Source organism: Equus caballus, chromosome 11, assembly GCF_041296265.1.
Source record: "Equus caballus isolate H_3958 breed thoroughbred chromosome 11, TB-T2T, whole genome shotgun sequence".
NCBI classification, from domain to species: domain Eukaryota; kingdom Metazoa; phylum Chordata; class Mammalia; order Perissodactyla; family Equidae; genus Equus; species Equus caballus.
In genome coordinates, this window is record NC_091694.1 from 17,944,079 (window position 1) to 17,965,080 (window position 21,002).

General features: G+C 38.2%; 1 protein-coding gene across 1 annotated transcript in view; it reads left to right on the plus strand.

Moving 5' to 3' along the window:
* The window catches only part of NSF (N-ethylmaleimide sensitive factor, vesicle fusing ATPase), a 142,783-nt gene that overhangs the window by 13,411 nt on the left and 108,370 nt on the right, over nt 1-21,002 (plus strand). The window contains exons 2-4 of the mRNA XM_001917185.6: nt 11,641-11,726; nt 13,806-13,905; nt 16,661-16,700. Of these exons, the coding sequence (XP_001917220.2) occupies nt 11,641-11,726; nt 13,806-13,905; nt 16,661-16,700 (226 nt within the window). The remainder of the gene's footprint in view (nt 1-11,640; nt 11,727-13,805; nt 13,906-16,660; nt 16,701-21,002) is intronic.

Below are 21,002 nucleotides of genomic sequence, written 5' to 3' on the forward strand. Positions count from 1 at the left end.
CCTGCGGACATGGCACCACTCATCAGGCCATGCTGAGGTGGCATCCCACATAGCACAACCAGAGGCACTCAGAACTAGAATATACAGCCATGTACTGGGGTGCTTTGGGGAGAAGAAGAAGAAGAAAAAAAGAATGATTGGTAGCAATTGTTAGCTCAGGTGCCAATCTTTAAAAAAAAAAAAGAAAGAAACTGAAAAGATCACCCAAAGAATGGGAGAAAATATTTGCAAATCATGTATCTGATAGGTGTCTAGTATCCAGAATATATAAAAAACCCTTATAGCTCAACAATAAAAAAGACAACCTGATTTAAAAATGGGCAAAGGATTTGACTAAACATCTCTCCAGAAAAATGTGTGAATGACCAATAAACACATGAAAAGATGCTGAACATCATAGTCATTAGGGAAATGCATATCAAAACCACAATGAGATACTGCTTCATACCCATTAGGATGGCTCAGGTTAAAAAAAAAGTGTTAAAAAAAAAATGTAGAGAAGTTGGAACCCTCAAACAACTGCTTGTGGGAATGAGAAATGGTGCAGCCATTGTGGAAAGTAGTTTGGCAGTTCTTCAAAAAGTTAAATAGAGAATGACCCAGCAATTCTACTCCTAGCTATGTAACCAAGAGAGTTGAAAGTATATGTTCATATGTAAATTTATACATGGATGTTCATAGCACCATTATTCATAGTAGTCAAAAAGTGGAAATAACCCGGTGTCCATCAGCTGATGGATAGATAAACAGATGTGGTTTATCCGTACAATGGAATATGATCCAGGCATAAAAAGGAATGAAATACAGTAGTCCCCTTTATCTGCAATTTTGCTTTCCGTGGTTTTACTTACCTGTGGTTAACTATGGTCTGAAAATATTAAATGGAAAATTCCAGAAATAATTCATAAGTTTTAAATTGCACACTGTTCAGAGTAGCGTGATTAAATCTCGTGCTGTCATGCTCCGTCCGCCTGGGAAGTGAATCATCCCTTTGTTCAGTATATCCATGCTCTATAGCTAACTGCTCATCAGTCACTTAGTAGCCTTCAGATTGACTTTCCTGACATCGCAGAGCTCATGTTCAAGTAACCTTTGTTTTACTTAATAATGGCCCCAAAGTGCAAAGGTAGTGATGCTGGCAATTCAGGTATGCCAAAGAGAAGCTGTAAAGTGCTTCCATTAAGTGAAAAAAGGTGAAATTTCTCAAATGAACAAAGAAAGAAAAAAGTCAAATGCTGAGATTGTTAAGATCTACCGTAAGAATGAATTTTCTATGAAATTGTGAAGAAGGAAACAGAAATTCATGCTAGTTTTGCTGTCGCACCTCAAATATGTATGCGTAGGAAAAAACATAGTATATGTAGGGTTAGATACTTTCTGTGATTTCAAGTGTCCGCTGGAGATCTTAGAATGTGTCCCCCACAGATAAGTGGGGACTACTGTACTGTCATATGCTACAACATAGATGATTATGCTGAGTGAAAGAAGCCAGTGACAAAGATCAGATTGTATGATTTTGTTTATACGCAATGTCCACAATAGGCAGTCCCTAGAGACAGAGTTGACATACAGGCAGTGGTTGCCAGGAGGTGAGGGGAGGGGAGAATTGGGGCTAACTGCTAATAGGTACAGGGTTTCTTTGTGGAGTGTTGGAAATGTTCTGGAATTAGATAGTGGTGATGATGGCACAATATAGTGAATATACTAAAAGCCACTGAAGTGTACAGTTTAAAATGATGGATTTTACTTTTTATGAAGTTGTCTTAGTCTGTTTGGGCTGCTATAACAAAAGGCTGCAGATCACGGAGCTTATAAACAACAGAAATTTATTTCTCACTGTTTTGGACACTGGAAGTCGGAGATCAGGGTGCCAGCATGGTTGAGTGAGGGCCCTCTTGTGGGTCACAGACTTCTTGTTGTGTCCTCACATGGCAGAACGGGTGAGCTAACTTTCTGGGGCCTCTTTTATTAGGGCACTAACTCCATTCTTGAGAGCTCTGCCCTCGTGACCTAATCACCTCCCAAAGGCCTCACCTCCTAATACCATCACCGTGGGCGTTAGGTTTTCAACATGAATTTTGGGAAGACACAGACATTCAGACCATAGCAGAAGTGTTTCTGAAAAAATGCTAATAAAAAGTTCAACTAACGTATTGCATATTTATTGGATGGCACAGGAATGTCACAGCTTAAAATCATACTCAACTAAGTAGTGTAAGGCAGCTGGTGATAAGTAGCGCTAAGACTGTTGCAGAAGCACAAATAAAGGAGATATTCAGTCTTACTGGGAACCAGGAAGTTTCATAAACTTGGCTTTGCAAGATGGGTAGCATTTCCCTGAGTGGAAGTGGTTTGGAATAGGGAAATCAGGCAGAAGGAATAGTGTGAACAAAGGCATGGAGTTTGAAGTGTGAAGTACATGAAGTTGAGGTGGGGCACTGAGGTGGATCTGGAAGAACAAGGATAGATCTTGCATAAGTGGTTATAAATATCATGCTAAAGAATTTGGGCTTTGTTATTTAGGAATCACCTTTTTGGTTTTAGGTCATGTTTGGTGGCAGAGGGAAGACTGAATTGGAGAAGAGAAATTAGAATCAGGGAAACCAATTCAGTTATTGCAGCTTTTTTTTTTTTTTTGAGGAAGATTAGACCTGAGCTAACGTCTGCTGCCAATTCTCCTCTTTTTACTGAGGAAGACTGGCCCTGAGCTAACATCCGTGCCCATCTTCCTCCACTTTGTATGTGGGACGCCTACCACAGCATGGGTTGCCAAGCAGTGCCATGTCCACACCCGGGGTCCGAACTGGCGACCCCCAGGCTGCCGAAGCACAACGTGTGAACTTAACCGCTGTGCCACCGGGCCTGCCCCTATTGCAGTTTTTTTAGGAGAGAGGTGATAGGGGCTGAACTAGATTAGCGGTTGTGAGGATGGAAGGGAGGGATCAAATGCAAGTGACAGTGCAGAAGTAGAATTAATATGTCTTGGCCCACAATTGTGTGTCTAGGGGGTGTTAAGTGGTAGAGGAAAGAATGACCCTGACATTGTGAATTTGAGTGACTTTGAGTTGAAAGGATCATGATGGTAATAACAGAGATGAGGAGGACAGCAAGAGAAACAAAAGAGTGAATACTGAGGAGAGGAGACACCACTGAATTTGGCAATTAGAAAGTCATTGTGACTGGAAGAGCAATTGCAGTAAAGTGGTTGCTGGAGAGGACTTCAAAGGATGGCTGAAGATTGCCATAGGATGAGGAAACATGCGACAAGGAGGGAGACTTGAGAAGTTTGGTTGTGAAGTGACGAGAGAAATGGTTGATAATTTGAGGTAAGAGTAGAGTCAAGGACTTTCTGCTGTTTAAGTCACTATGAAAGGCGTGGACCCAAGATGCAAAAAACAAAGGCTGCATGAGGGGTTGGCATCAGCCCTGCAGGTGAGGGACCCTGCCTCTACACATTTGAGACCTGTGCCTTAGGATGCTTCGGTAAGGTTCTGTTCTGGAGGAACAGGACAGTGTGATCCTCGAATGTGATGAAATGAACCCACTTTATGTGCTTGAATCAAATTGCAGGCAGCTATAGGATAAAAACACGCAATCTTCAGTTTATTCACCTTAAGATTAGCTTTTTTATTCTAAGTATATGGTATTCAGAATGAGTTGCACTTAAAAAATCATTTAGAGAGAAGTAATTTTCTTGTGTTATGAGAAACAAAAATGTGAGCTCGAGTGAGGCAAATCATGTGATTTAAATTTTGGCAATAGGAAAGAGAACTGTGGGCTTGGGTGCTTGCAGGTATGTGAAACTCTTGAATCCGTGCCTGGCACCTGGCTCTCCAAACATCTTAGCTGTTGTTATTAACACTACCCCCAACCCCCCGCAAGTGGGTAGTGAGTTGTCTCCGCACCAGCTGTTGAGAGTTCAGCTTTCCCTCACTGATTCTAAATCTCATGCGTTGGGTTCTCATGTGTATCTGGTTCTGTTTCTGGGTTATTTGTTCTACTCCGTTGAACTATTTGTCTGTTCTATACCAATTCCACATTGTTTTAGTTACTATGTTTTAGTGTCTAATAAGGCCAGTGCCCCTCATTCTTCCTGAAATTTTTCTTGGCCACTTCCACAAATTAAAAAATTTCCCTTCTATTTCTCCTGCAACATTTGCTTTGCCAGTTGTAGTTTAGATTGAATGTACAAAAGACCCATTGGGATTTTGCTTGTAATTACATTAAGTTTATAGGTTAATTTGGAGTTCATGATATCCTTACAATATTGAGTCATTGCATGCAATGACATCATTTATTTCTACATTTATTTGGATATTCTTTTATGTACTTCCTTTGGTTTTCTTCATATGGGTCTTACATATTTGCGCTGAACTTTTTTCTAGTACTTAAGAAATTTTGGGGCCAGCCCAAGTGGCACAGCGGTTAAGTGTGCACGTTCAGCTCTGGCGGCATGGGGTTTGCCGGTTTGGATCCTGGGTGCGGACATGGCACCACTTGGCAAGCCATGGTGTGGTAGGCATTCCACATATAAAGTAGAGGAAGATGGGCACGGATGTTAGCTCAGGACCAGTCTTCCTCAGCAAAAAAAAACAAACAAAAAAGAGGATTGACAGCAGATGTTAGCTCAGGGCTAATCTTCCTAAAAAAAAAAATTTGTTTCTGTTTTAAATGGAATCTGTTGTCTAGTTCCTATTTATATTTCCTATTTATAGCAAAGTTTTTGGTTTCTCTGCTAAGACAGGCATTTTCTTCAACTTTCTAGATATGTCTCTCCAAATTTTTTTTAATTCAACAAATATTTATTGAGTGCCTATTATGTGCTAGATGTTGTTTCAGGCACTTCTCCAAATTTTAAAGTAATTTATTTTGTCATTTATGAACTTTCCCAAATTAATGGAGTCTTAGAGAGGAAATTATTTATTCATTGAGCCAAGGACTTGGTTAACTGGCTTATGATTTAGTGCTCATTTTGACCTGAGTCATTGGTTAACCTGCCCAGTATAAATAAATCTTTAACTCTTTGTATATTTGTCAAATTGTTCTATGCTTCAGACCACATTTCATATCTTCTTACTGGGTTTATTTACAAAAATCCTTGTCACACTGTTAACAAAGAAAATTGGATTTAACCAATGTGATTTGATTATGAAGGAAAGATACACACAAATGATGAAACCATTTGTCTTGTGTTTCATGAATAATGACAATACTCTTGTTAAACATGTCCGAGTTATTTTCTTAATGTGTGTGGTCATCACTGTCTGTACAGAAGCAAAGAGAGGTCTGAAATGAAATATACTGTCAATTAACTTTAATACAGAAATTTTAATTTGGTTAGTGAAATAACGCTTATCCATACTTCTAAAATTGGAAAATGCAGGAAAGAAATTGAATCACCCATAGTCCAATTATCCAGTCACAATTGTTTTTTACATTTTGGTGTTTCCATTTATTTTGTTTGTTATACTTAAAAAAAAATCAAGCTGTAAAGTAAAATTTATATATCTATAAAATCCTGTGATATGAGCCCTTTCCTTAATGTATTCTGAGGATTTTGAAGCTATGTAATATGGTGAATTTGTTATAGTTTACGTAACCATTACTTTGAAATAGGACTTTGAAGTTGCTGCTACTTCATCACTGTTAAAATAATGCTGTAGAGAACAACTTTGTACGTAAACTTTTCTGTATTTAAAATTATTTCCGTAAAACACGGATTATTTATTTCAAAAACAGTTCCAAAATTCAGAATTGGGCAAAGTGAAAATGTTTCCCTTACACCTTATTGTTTTGCCTCAGTGATAATTACTGTTGGCAATTTAATGTGCATCTTTTTAAAGACATTTTTTTTTTTAAAGATTTTATTCTATTTTTTTCCTTTTTCTCCCCAAAGCCCCCCAGTACATAGTTGTATCTTCTTCATTGTGGGTCCTTCTAGTTGTGGCATGTGGGACGCTGCCTCAGCGTGGTCTGACGAGCAGTGCCATGTCTGCGCCCAGGATTCGAACCAACGAAACACTAGGCCGCCTGCAGCGGAGCGCGCGAACTTAACCACTCGGCCACGGGACCAGCCCCTAATGTGCATCTTTTTAATACAGAAAACTTACTCTAGGGGCCAGCCCTGGGGGTCTAATAGTTAAGTTCAGCTCGCTCCACTTCAGTGTCCCGGGTTCGGTTCCCAGGTACAGACCTACACCACTCGTCTTATCAGTGGCCATACTATGACAGTGGCTCACATACGAAATAGAGGAAGATTGGCAACAGATGTTAGCTCAGGGCAAATCTTCCTCAGAAAAAAAAACTTACTCTACATACTATTTTGTAACTTTGATTGTGGATGTCTCCCCTTGTCAGGACATACAGAGGTGCCTTGACCTTTTAAATGGCTGCGTAGTTGTGATTCTTTTATCTATGCTTCTATTTATGGCATTTATTTAGGTTTAGGTTGTCTGGGTTTTGGGGTGTTTTTTGGCTATTACAAATAATTCTTTATTGACTTTCTCTATGATAGTGATAATAACTAAGATTTATTGAGTATCAAGTAAATGAGGGTTGTTTCATTGTTGTATATGTATGGGTGGATGTGCATTTCTTCCTATTTCCTCATGTTTCCATCCCTGCCCATAGGGCGGGTAGAACTTTAGCTCGAACTGTCTTGACTCCTAAGAGAAGAATTATTACAGGGGAAAAAAACCCTTACTTACTCTTCTTAGGAGGAAGAATTGCCAGTCTATTGGTCCGTATGGGACTTTTGTGCCAGAAGGAGTTGTAAGTTTTATCCTTCCTTTTTCACGTCCTGTACCCAGGACTAGAAGGCCAATAGAGTCAGCAAGCGTGGACTGGCCTTCTAGAGGCAGATCTGACCATTCTCTTAGTTCTCTGTTACTCCTCCAGCCGAGGTGAGAACTGGCTGGGGAGTGGACTGAGTCTGTCCCGCAGACGTAGTTCTCTTTCCTTCCAGTCGGCGTACTGAGTGGGGATGTACCAAGGTCTAGGTCTTTGTTGCGTGAGTCTGGGGCCCCATTTTGACCTTGTACCTGAACTATATTTTATAGTCTCAGCATTTATCCCATATTTGCAATGGGAATTATTAGAGATTGCCCAGCCATTAAAAAATCACAGCATCATTTCTCAACTTTATTGAGGTATAACCTATATATAATAAAATACAAGCAGTCAAGATATAGAACATTTTTGTCGTCTCAAAAAATTACTTCATGCTTCTTTGCTGTCCATTTCACCTAGGCAACCACTGGCCTTTTTTTTTTTGGTTAGTCTAGATTAATTTGGCCTCTTCTATAAATTCCTCTAAATACGAGACGAATTTTATATAATATAAGATGAATTCTTATTTCGCATTTGGCTTCTTTTAGTCAGCATTATGTTTTTGAGGTTTGCCCATGTTGTTGTGTATATCGGTAGTTAGTTTCTTTTTAATTGCTGGGTAGTATTCCATTGTATGGCTATACCACAATTTGTTTATCTGTTCACCTCTTGGTAGATATTTGTGTTATTTCCAATTTTTGGCTGTTATGAATAAAACTGCTACGAACATTTGTGTACAAGCGTGACTGTGTTTTCATTTCTCTTGACTAGGTCACATTAACTTTATAAGAAACTGCATCACATCTTTGCCAATATTTAATGTTGTCAGGCTTTTACATTTTTCTTTGTGTGTTTTTTTTTTTACCCAAAAAAACAAAATAGGAACATGCTTTTTTCTTTTCCCATAAAAATTTGTAAGGGAATTTTAAGGCCTTCAGAGATGTCAGGAGGTTCATTTATGTGAATAGTTAATGGTCTGAGATAGATAATGTGAAAGATGTCCTTACAGATTCTTTTAAGAGATAACTATAGGGCTGGCCCGGTGGCGCAGCGGTTAAGTTCGCACTTTCCACTTCTCGGCGGCCCGGGGTTCGCTGGTTCGGATCCCCAGTGCGGACATGGCACTGCTTGGCACGCCATGCTGGGGTAGGCGTCCCACATATAAAGTAGAGGAAGATGGGCACGGATGTGAGCTCAGGGTCAGTCTTCCTCAGCAAAAAAGAGGAGGACTGGCAGTAGTTAGCTCAGGACTAATCTTCCTCAAAAAAAAAAAAAGATAACTATAGGACATGCAAGTTTAACTTATTTCTACCTCATCACTTCTAGTCCCACATGACTTCAACATTTTTGTTTTGTTTTTATGACTTCAACATTTTGACAGAAATTATTATTACAGGAGTGTATAGCACGGAGTGATTCTATAGGCCTGAAGACAGGTATTCCTGATGGCCTTTCTCACATTGTTCTAGACTAGCACTATCCCATGCAGCTTTCTGCATTGATAGCTACTAGCCACATGTGGCTCTTGAAATGTGGCTAGTGTGACTGAAGAACTGAATTTTTAATTTTAATTAATTTTAATTTTAATCACCATATGTGTCTAGTGGTTACTTTATTAAACTGCAATGTTCAATAAAGTAAGCACTAGACACATTCATCTGACAAGAAGTAATTGAGTGAGACTTGTTGGCTGAACTGGCTCTCGGGCATGTTCATCTTTTCTATCGTACTTCCTGTTCCTGTGGGGGATTCACGTGTCTTTAGAGAGCTGTAACCACGGCCTGAGGCACCACAGAGGGAGAACCAGTGGATTCGTGAGGGTTCTTGCCCTTGTTAGGGTGGGGGCAGTTATTTGGTCATGAGCTCTTCTAGTCAGGTACTACACTGTTTATTTTTCCTTACCAAAACAGCATGCATATGCTTAAATAACCCAATTTTTAAAGTAGACTTTTGGATGAAAGTGTGTTATTTATATTCTGAAACTGTATAATGTTGCCAGTGGGGTCCTGGTAAATCCTCCCAATTTTTTTGACGAAGAGAAGCAAATTCTCTTTCTTCATTTAAAGGCTTTCAAATAAATAATAATATAATTACTTCCAGTAAAGTTTCCATTTGAGATTTTTATTCTTTTGAGTAGTAATGTTAATAATTTTTTACATTTCAAGTTATTAATGAAAAAATTTTACAGCCCTCAGAGAGTTAAATGTTCTAGTAACTCAGATAATTAAACTTATATAAAATTGCCCATCAATTCTATATTTTCATTTCTTAACAGTTGCATGGCTGTAGTGGCTGGACTTTTAATATTGTTTCCTAGAAGCAAGGTCAATGTTAGAAAAATTATGGAATTTTCCCTTGGCATTACTGTGTTGTGTTAACAGCTACTATTTATAGGAACTTATATTTTTATGAGAAAATGAGACACTCTGCTTGGCTCACCATAAAAACACAGATGCTTCTAAATTCCAGTAGGGAGGGCTTTTGCTCACAGCATCTGTTTTAGTTGGCCAGCCAGATGACTTCTACATATTTTCTCACTCTTTTTTGAAGGGCACCACCTCTTTGACAAGTAAAGAAGTTACAAATGAAAAGGTTAACTTAGCATTTTGTAGATTTTTTATTAGTACTTAGGCTATGTCAGTTCTGTGTAATTTTGAATTATTCGATCATTTTTATTAAATTGTATCACTTCCTCAATAACCTTGAAATGTCCTTTGTGTACATGTTCTTTGCATCGCTCATTTTGCAGTTGAGATAGATTTGTATTGATACGTAAGTTCATTTATTCAACAAATGTTTGATGAGCACTCATTGTGTGCCGGGCCCTCTGCTAGCCCAGGAAGCATAGAAGTGAGCAAGATACTCTCTCAGTCCTTGACAAACTTACATCTTTTATGCAATGCAAACATGTAAACAGACAATAAAAATACAGTCGGGTGCTTCCACTTGAAGTTAATTTTATCAGTTTAGTGGGAGAGGAAGATGTCTAGGAAGTTCTTCTAGAAAAAGTAATGTCTAAGCTAAGAATTGTAGGATGAGTAGGTGTTGGCTAGGCAAGGGGCCTCAGGGTTAGGGGAGAGAGAAGAATATAAAAGGAAGAAGCTTGTAGGTGAAAGAGACCCCAGGGTAGTTGGGAAACTAAAAAAGTTTGGTACGTTTTTGTCATATGCCTGGTCAGACTGTGACCGGGGGCAAAATACTATCTCATTTGGAAAGCAAATTTAGGACCTAGACTTCATTCATCTCATGTTCTAGATTAGTAATTTCTAAACATTTTATCATGAATCCCGTAAGTAAAGAATGTTTTGTTCATGTATCCCCAATATACATACACACTTATTTATAAGTGATATATTAATAGTTTATATACATAGTAAAACATATACAAAAAGAAAGAAAAAGGATGAACTAAAGATGAAAAATATATTCTCATTTTTATTTTACTTATTAATATGGAAAGCAAATTGATGCTTCATTATTCTTTAAAATCTATTTGGAGGTCTGTCTCTAAGTTCAGTTTGTTTTGGTACTTGGATTATCTTGCAAACCCTTCAGGTGCACATATCCCACTTTAGAGATCACTACTCCAAACAGCTGAGATAACTATATTGAAACTAGCCTTTTAGTTAAAACAAAAACAAGGCAAAAAGTGATTTATTTTCCTCTCTAAATTTGTATTTGGGAGACAAATTTAAAAAGAATCAGCTTTGACTTGAGGTTTGAAGAACGAGCACTTTAGTCGTAACAGACTAGGACGACAAGCGTCATAGTTCACTAACTAGGAAACCCTAGACTTTGGTGGAAGGGATGTTGGTTAAATACATTCTGTGAAGGAATGTTTTGCTAGTAGCTGTTGATCAAAAAGATTAATTGCTGTTTTAAAAAATAACCCTGTAATTATCTTTATTGGAGATATTTGGAAGATGGCTTTTCCAACGTATAGGAGATATGGTTCATAGCCACTTGGGATCTCTTATAAAAACATACTTTTTCATGAGACACTTTATCAAACTCATTGAATTTACTTCATTGCATTTGAATCAGTTAAAATTCTTTTTTTTTTTTTTCCTTTGGAGGAAATGGAAAACCAACTCAAATAAGCTAGAACAAAAAAAGAGAATTTATTAGCTCATAACCAGTGTTCAGGAGTGGTCTCAAGCACTTTAACTTGGTTGTCAGGTCTGTGTTTCAAGATGTGTATTTGTTTGCCATGTCTGTCTCCTTTGCTTTCTCTGTGGTGGTTTTACTCTCTTTTAGAGCAGAGGAAGCAGAAAATTTTCCTCCATGCAGTGATGAGGCAAGGGAGAATGCGTTGGTTTTTTGTTTTGTTTTGTTTTGTTTTTGCTGAGGAAGATTAGACTTGAGCTAACATTTGTGCCAGTCTTCCTCTGTTTTATATGTGGGTCACTGCCACAGCATGGCTGATGTGTGGTGTAAGTCCATGCCTGGGATCCAAACCTGTGTACTCAGGCTGCCTAAGCAGAGTGTGCCAAACTTAACCACTACTCTATGGGGCTGGCTCCAAGAGAATGCCTTTCTTATAGCACCTGTCTATATAAAATCCCCTGGATGGAATAGGACTCTGTGTGGTTGTGTGTGTGCTGTGATTGGCAGGCCCTCAGAAGCATGGGGAATGGGGAAGGAACAGTTTCCCAAAGGAAGGGTTTGCTGTTGTCACAGGGAAAGGGATGCTTGAAGTCAAAAACAATAGTGTTACTTAAGTGATGAGGAATAGAGGACAGGAAGGCATAAACTATTCTGTAAGGTTATGAAAGATGACAATCTTATTTTCCATATCATTGATTTTTATAGAGTATGCAAGCTGCAAGATGTCCTACAGATGAATTATCTTTAACTAACTGTGCAGTTGTGAATGAAAAGGATTTCCAGTCTGGCCAGTGAGTACCTAACTTTATTTTCTTCTAACCTGCTAAGTCGTATGTTAGAAACTTCTAGAGAGCCCTTATTTTTTAGGAAACTTTAGAATAATTTTTTTATTCCTTTTGCTGAGTTGGAAAATGGAAGAGATGAAAATGAGTTATATATTTCAGTTTTTACTGTCTTAACTTTGATAAATATAATGTTTTTTAATTCATACATAGCTTTTTCTATATAACTTTTATTTTTTCTCTATTTTCTTAGCAGAACTGACATACTGGTTGTATGAATAATATATAGCATAATTATTAGGTTTTTGGCTCTGGAGTCAGATTGTCTCAGTTTGGCTCCTGGTTCTGCCAATTACAAACTGGGTGACCATGGGTCAGTTATTTACTGTCTGTATACCTCTGTGTCCTAATCTGTAAAATTGTGGTGATGATAATGTCTTCCTTAGGGTAGCTGAGAAGATTGAGTTACACAAAGAAAGCACTTAGAACAGTGCCTAGCACATTAATAAGCCCTCAATAAATATTAGCTATTTTGATCATTACTATGACAATCTAAGGGATGTGAAAACTGGAAGATGCGTAACAAATGCAGAATGTTTACAAGCATTTTTCCTTGTCATTTATTTTAACTGATTCATATCACCTGCTGCCAGAACTTCTAAAGACTCTGCTACCAAGTGCAGTGCCCTCCATATGCTTCTGAGGTTGGTAGAGGTAAGGAGATGAAGGGACTGTACCAGCAGGCAAGCTAGGAAATACGGAGCAGAGAGGCAGGATTTTAACTGAGCCTTTTTTTGTTTTTTTAAGCCAACTGTGAAATACATGAGTTTCACAGAGGTAGAATTGCTAATCATCTGCAGTTTTCAGCTTCAGAGTAAGGGGCTGTACTTCATGATTGTATTGTTTCTAGTCCTAAAAATTCTGTGGTGCTAAGTTGAACACGGGACTTTCCATATATACGCTGGAGTATGGATAATCAGTGTGAGAATTTGCTCATGGAATTCTTTTATATGTGCTGAAGGTTCACTGTACCCACGGAGAGATACTTAAAATGTAGTTGATATTGTGTGTTCTAGTAGCAAAATGATATATATAGAAGCATTACCATTAATATTAAAAAATTATAGCATTCTAAAATGTAATTTTAAAAAAGATGGTGCTGTTGCATAAAAGAGTTTGAAGCTTCTGGGGCCAGCCCCGTGGCCAAGTGGTTAAGTTTGAGCGCTCTGCTTCGGCAGCCCAGGGTTTCACCGGTTTGGATCCTGGGCGCGGACATGGCACCATTCATCAAGCCATGCTGAGGCGGCATCCCACATGCCACAACTAGAAGGACGCACAACTAAAATATACAACTACGTGCTGGGGAGATTTGGGGAGAAAAAGCAGGAAAAAAAAAAGATTGGCAACAGTTGTTAGCTTCCATCTCAGACGCAGTCCTTGGCAGTTTCTTGGTGTGGAAAATAATCATGAGATGACTGTATTTTATCTGTTTATGAATAACTTCTGAGCAGGGTGAATTAGCACAAAATGCTTTGAAATAGTAGATATTGATATCTATATGAAAGCTGATGTATTTTGTGAAAATTTTTCATTTTTAAATTTTACGGATTTTTACTGTTTTAACCTGTTGTGAGAGTGTGCAAAGAGATTTAATGAATAGTCCTAAAAACTAACTTTATTTTGACGGTTATATCCTGGCTCTTCTATCTGGGTTCTCCTCCCTTTATTCTATTTAGGATGTGAAATAATTCTCAGGAAAGGAAAGTCATCTAATTTTTGCTTAATATCAAGGACTCTAAATCACTATCTTCAGTTTTATGTAAATTGGAAATGTAATGAAGTTGATGTTTTGGATGGTATGCACTTTGTTTAACTTGGTCCTGATTCTGCTTGATGTGTGTTTGGCCCAAGGTGCTCCTTATGCCTGGAAAACATTTTGAATTGCTGACATTCTTTGGAAATGAAATTTGTGGTCCTCTTCCTTCAGGACTCTCGTAATGCCATGTTTCCACCTGGTACTCAACAAACATCAGTTGTTGGAAGTGAACACATTTGACGTGGAGTACTGACTGTGTTTCTGTCTTTTAGGCATGTGATTGTGAGGACCTCTCCCAACCACAGGTACACGTTTACTCTGAGGACCCATCCATCAGTGGTTCCAGGGAGCATTGCATTCAGCTTACCTCAGGTAACTCAGATGTTAATGCATTCTCTTCTGTTCTTGAAAGGTGTAGAAGAATCAATTCATTTAAAGCGAGTATTACCCTATAGCTGTATTGATTGACATTGAAGAAAATCATCTAGACATTATACAAGAGATTTAAAGATATATTCTTAATTGCCAGTTTTTACTGTGTCTCCCTTTTATTGCCTTGATTTTTTCTAATTTTAAAAAATTCTGCTGTAATATCGGTTAGCTATGAGATAAAATGTCACGTTATTTTAATGTTAACTCAAAGGGTAACCAGAAAATATATAAAAATAACATTTGCTTGTAAAATTGACATCTAATAGTGATTTTAAGATGCCATGATGTGAGACTAAAGAAAAGAATATGATATAAGTAGTTGTTATCTCAAATTCAACCTAACTTGCTGGGCTTCTGGAACAAGTGGAAGAATTATGATTTCGTCTACAACTGTTGGTGGATTCTGTGGAGGGAAAGTGGCCTACCACTGTCGCAGGAACGTAACAGATAATTTGGGAGCATCACAACTGCTAATCTGGGTCCTTGTCTCCCTTATCATCTTGCTCATGCTGCTGATTCCACAGCCTAAGCAATGTAAATGTAACCCCTACCTCCTTCTACTATGCCAGTGAGCATTGATTTACTCCCACGGAAGTTCAGGGAGAGAGATCAGACACTCCTTAGGGAACTGTTAAAGATCTCTTGAAACCCTCAAAGATTATGGGAAATCTTCTCTCACTAGTCTCCTGTTCTCTGTTTGGATGCCTCTCCGTTATCAAGACTACTTTTCACACTTGTTTTATAGATCAAAGGTTTGGGATATTCTAAAGTTTGCCAGCTTTTACAGAGCTACATTTGGGATTCTGGTGGTCAGAAATGGGGTTGCTGACTATTTCTCCTTGTCTCTCTGCTTTTTAAAGAAACATTTACTAGAGGCCAGGTACTATTCTAAGTACTTTTGCATGTGTTAGTTCGTTTAATTCTCAAAACAACCCCATATGATGGATACTATTATTATCATCCCTGGAGGCTCTCTTTGGAATTGAAGTATGGAACCTAAATGTGGCTGCTTTGTGACTCAGAGTCTGGGCTTACCTAGCATGCTGCTAAATTTCAGGTTGGCTGGAAGTGGGATGGGATATTACAGAACAAGGAGGTGAAGGGCAGAGAGGAGGGAGAAGTGACCTACGGTGAGAAAGTTGGAAGGGAGAACACTTGACGTTGCACATATTCAAAATGCAGCGTCTTTTATTTTTTTTAATTTTTATTTTATTGAGGTCATAATAGTTTATAACATTGTGAAATTTCAGTTGGACTTTGTTATTTGTCAGTCACCATATAAATGTGCCCCTTCACAACTCCCAACCCCCTTCCCCTCCAGTAACCATGTAACTGTTCTCTTTGTCCGTGTGTTAGTTTATATTCCACATATGAGTGAAATCGTACGGTGTTTCTCTTTCTCTGTCTGGCTGATTTCACTTAATATAATACCTCAAGGTCCATCCATGTTGTTGTGAATGGCACGATTTTGTCTTTTTTTATGGCTGAGTGGTATTCCATTGTATGTATCTACCACATCTTCTCTCTCCAATCATCAGTCACTGGACACTTGGATTGCTTCCACTTCTTGGCTATGGTGAATAATGCTCACAATGCAGCATCTTTTAACTCTCCACCACAAAATCCACAGTGTTCAGATGAGTAGACAAACTATTGATTTTCAGCCAAAAATTGTTTTTCTCACTGTTCTTGGAAGTGTTACCAGTAATTACTAATTTTGAATCTATACCAAGCCAATCCTGAATTCCTGCCTAGACACAGTCTTGCCTGCCTCCATACGTTCTTGCCATTGTAACTAGTTAGGGCCTGGGGAGAAGCTAAAATCTGGTTGCAAATGTCTGAAAATCCTTTTAGTGATGACCATTTAGTGATCTGAATTCCTACTTGGGTTTCATTATAGATTATCTATTAATTTAGTTTTCATGAATTGAATGTTTCTCTTTTTGTGATACTGTAACAAACAGTATAACTAACCACAGTACATTTACCACACTGAAATATTCTCTGATACTATGAAGGCCTTCAGGAGCATTGTATTTTGCAAAGGCTCATGCTACTCAGTGGTGCCGGCTTTACAGTAAAAAGGCAAACTTTGTATGTTTTTGGACAAGTGTTCAAATATAAACTATAGCCTATAAATTTTCTAGGGCCACCATAACAAAGTACCACAAACTGGATGGCTTAAAGCAACAGAAATTTATTGTCTCACAGTTCTGGAGGCTAGAAGTCTGAAATCAGGGTGTCAGCAGGGCCGTGCTCCCTCTGAAGGCCCTAGGGAAGAATCTGTGCCAAGCTTAGCTTGCAGTGTTGCTGACAATCCTTGATGTTCCTTGACTGGTAGCTGTATCACTTGTCTCTGCCTCTATTATCAGATGACTTTCTCCCTGTGTGTCTGTGTGTCTCTTCTTTTCTTATAAGGACACCAGTCATATTGGCCTAGGGCCTATCCTGATTCAATAAGACCTCATCTTAACTTGATTGCATCTGCAGGCCCTGTTTCCAAATACGGTCACATTCACAAGTGCCAGGGGTTAAGACTTCAACATATCTTTTTGTGAAACACAACTCAATAAAGGCGTACCATGTTTTGGTCTTTGTATGTGTTCCTGAAACTCATAGGAATTCCTCTTTTCCTTATTTCTCTAATTTTGTTTGATGTGGTTTTAAATGTCTTTTTTTCTCTTTTATTTTATAGCGAAAATGGGCTGGACTTTCTATTGGGCAAGAAATAGAAGGTAGGTATATTTTTTAGCTACCTGAGGTAAATTTTCTTTATGATTTTCTCATAGTTATGGAGATCCGTACAATTTTCTGTTACTAGTTGTCAGGCCATTAAACATTCATCCTATTCATATTACAGGTTAGATCTATGAGAATGGAAAGTAAATAGTTATGGTACCTACCTCTTTATCTCCTTGCTGTTCTTTTTTTTTTTTTTTTTTTTGAGAAAGATTAGCCCTGAGCTAACTACTGCCAGTCCTCCTCTTTTTTGTTGAGGAAGCCTGGCTCTGAGCTCACATCCGTGCCCATCTTCCTTTACTTTATATGTGGGACGCCTACCACAGCATGGTGTGCCAAGCGGTGCCATGTCCACACCCGGGATCCAAACTGGTGAAGCCTGGGCCGCTGAGAAGCGGAGCATGCGAACTTAACCGCTGCGCCACCGGGCCGGCCCCCTCCTTGCTCTTCTTTCTGCCTGGAAATTATAATCTAATGGGGGAAGAATATCCACATATTTGTTGCTTACATAATATTTACAAGGTAAATATGTGCACAAATATTAGCATTAGGAGCTCTGTGAAAAGTGCTAAGATAGAACAGGAGTGGATGAATTGACTGGAGACTGGAAAATTAGCCAGAGAAATCTTTCTAGGCACTGGAGTTTTAAGCATGATTATGAAGTAGGAGGAAGTCATTACATGGTAGAGACAAGGAAGAAAGACTCTTAAGATGAGAAATAATATAAATAAAGGTAGTGAGATGGGAGCAGGCAAACCGTAGGCAGTGCTCACCGAGATGTTGCCTGATTGAAGGGATTTGCCTGACTGGGTTGTAGTAAGCGATGAGAGCCATGCCGTTAGTGGAGGGCCTAGCAATGAAGTACATACTGAAAATTTTGGATTTTACACAAAGCCAATTGAAGTCTCCTAAGGATTTCTGAATGAGCCCGTCAAAATCGTACCTTTAGAAAACAATTCTGATGTCAGTGTGGAGTGTAGTGAGGAGTTGGGAGAATTCAGGAGTCAAGGAAAATAGCTCAGAAGTTATTTGACTTGCCTAGAATTAGTTGAATAGGGCTTTGTGAAATTACAGCTGTGGAAAATTTTGTTAAAATTCTGTTATGTTGAAGAGGAATAATTGATATTACTTGGTGATTCCATTTTACTGTATATGAGATATGTTTTCTTCTGTGTTTGTTTGGAAAGATAAATCACATTTAGGTTAAGGGGAAGAAAGGCTGGCAATACTTAAACAAATGGTGTACTTTTTTTAATGAAATGTGTTATAAAGTCGTCATAGTTCGTTAGGGAAGGGCATGGAAAGCAATTCATGACTTAAGGGGAATAAAAGGACTAAGCCACTTGTGGATTATAAGCAAGAATTGGCATTGTCTCTTAAGCAGTGTGGCAAAGTTGGAGAAATAGAATATGTATCTTCTTGTCAGAAAATTTCATGTCAGCTTCATGGGTACTGTAGGGGAAGAAAAGAAAATGCAATTGTAATTAAGCCAGCTTTTTTTCTGCTTGCTTTTTTTTTTTTTTTTGAGGAAGATTAGCCCTGAGCTAACATCTGCTGCCAATCCTACTCTTTTTTCCGAGGAAGACTGGCCCTGAGCTAACATCCGTGTCCATCTTCCTCTATTTTATAGAGAACGCCTACCACAGCATGGCTTGCCAAGTGTGCCATGTCCGCACCTGGGATCCGAACCTGCAAACCCCGGGCTGCCAAAGTGGAATGTGCGCACTTAACCACTGCGCCACCAGCCTGGCCCCTGGTTGCTTTTAAAACCTAAAAAAAGTCATATTTATGGAAAGATTGCAAAAATAATACAGAGGGGCTGGCTTGGTGGTGCAGTGGTTAAGTTCTAATGTTTCACTTCGGCGACCTGGGCTTGGCTGGTTCGGATCCCGGGTGTGGACCTATGCACTGCTTGTCTAGCCATGCTCTGGCAGGCGTCCCACATATAAAATAGAGGAAGATGGGCATGGGTGTTACCTCAGGGCCAGTCTTCCTCAGCAAAAAAGAGGAGGATTGGCAGCAGATGTTAGCTCAGGGCTAATCTTCCTCAAATAAATAAATAATACAGAGAATTCCTGTATACTACTTTTACCCAGATTTGCCAATTGTCTTATTTTTTTTTTTTTAAAGATTTTATTTTTTCCTTTTGCTCCCCAAAGCCCCCCAGTACACAGTTGTCTATTCTTCGTTGTGGGTCCTTCTGGTTGTGGCATGTGGGACACTGCCTCAGCGTGGTCTGACGAGCAGTGCCATGTCCGAACCCAGGATTCGAACCAACGAAACACTGGGCCACCTGCAGCGGAGCACGCGAACTTAACCACTTGGCCACGAGGCCAGCCCCTGTCTTATTTTTTTTTAATCGTTTTCTTTCTCTCCACACATGCAAACATGTGCACGCACATTTCTTTTCTGAATCATTTGAGATTAAGTTGTGGAAATCATTCCTCTTTACCTCTAATACTTTAGTGGGTATTTCCTATGAACAAAGATGTGCTCTTATACTGATCGAATTCAGGAAAGTAAAACATTGATAGAATTAAACATTGAAACTTTAATCTATAGTTCATATTCCAGTTTTGTCAATTGTCCTGGTTATCTCCTGTATAGCATTTTCCCCTTCAGGGTAGGATCCAGTTCAGGATCGTGTTTGCACTTAGTTATCATTTCTCGAATCATTAGCTATTTTTTCCTTTCATAATGATGACATTTTTGAAGATGACATTTATAAAATGAGGAGTTGTTGGTCAAAAGGTACAAAGTTTCAATTATGCAAGATGAATAAGTTCCGGAGCTCTAATTGCTACGTGGTGATTGTAATTAACACTGTGTTGTAGACTTAAAATATGCTAAGAGGGTAGAGAAAAAGGTTCATGTGCACTGAAAAGGAGATATATTCTCTGCTGTCAGAGGGTGGTGTTTTGCATATACCTATAAGCTCTACTTTATTGATTATGCTATTTAGATCTTCTATATTCTTACTTATTTTTGGTCCCTTGACCTGTCTTGCACTGAGAGTGGTGTGTTAAAATCTTATTACTTAAAATGAACTTAATTACTTAATTCATAAAAATGAACACTGTTAAACCTAATGAGAAAATGGGTATGTATATAGCCTAGATTTCTAATTTCCTTAAACTTATTTTTTTAAATATAGGGTTAAGAGTGTGCTTAAATTTAACTTTTAGTGTAGATAAATTCTGTTGTGAAAAGGTATAAAAGTTCAAAGTTAAAAATTTTGATGAATTGAGAAATGTGTTTTGTAGCTTAAATTATGTTTAAAGCATTCTCCTGCTACCAGAAATGCTTATCTTGATTGTAAAGGCAGTTCTTTAAAAGATGAATAAAATAGACTTAATGGGCAAGATTATAAAACTAAGTGATTAGGTGGGACTAAGGTGGAATAAGTTGAGGCATGGAAAAGTTTGGGGGCCTAAATGGTATGGACAATGTGGCCATAAAAGGTAGAAAGCTGGTTCAGCACAAGTAGAGATGTAGGCAAAGATAGGACAGGAGGTAGTATGGAGAGTGCTAATTCAGAGATTCTGGAACAGGAGTTCTGTCTGTAAGGTGAGATAATTTTTAAGTCAAGTAAGTGATCTTAGTCTGAGGGAATCTTCTAAAAGAATCATTTAGTCTTCTCTCCATCTGGAAATGCCATATTTTAAATATTATAACTGATGTTCAATAACAAATGTTTTTTGACCGTTGTAGTATACCTATTATTGTAATGTCTGTTTATTCAAAGTAATGGCTATAAATTATTTTTCTTATACAAGTATTTTTTATTAGTCTTTGACATTAAATTTTATTAACCATAAAATAAGAAAACGTTCTCAACCCTCTGGCTCTTCTTTGCTCCTGGATGAAACCTTCAGGGCATCTGTCCCTTTGGGGCTGACCATGGTGCTGACCTTGGTGGTGCCTGTGACACTGTCCATGGTGCTGCCTGCAGCATTTGAAACTGTTGTAACAACTTGGTATTTTTTATTTAAGAACATTGGCTTAAATTAAAATGCATTTGAAAACTATAGTCAGTAATGATGATATTTGAATACACTTATTCAATTTCTTGATATAAAGGTGATACATACATATATATGCATTATGATATGGAATTATTTTGGAGTCTTTTCACAAAATGGTATCACACTGTACAAATCTTTCTGCAGTATACTTTTTAAACTCAATATGATGTTTTAGTGGGCTATCCATCTTTATCAAATGTACATCATTTTTATTTTAATTGCTGTACAGTATTCCGCATTATGAATATGCTACATTTCATTCATCATTCTCCT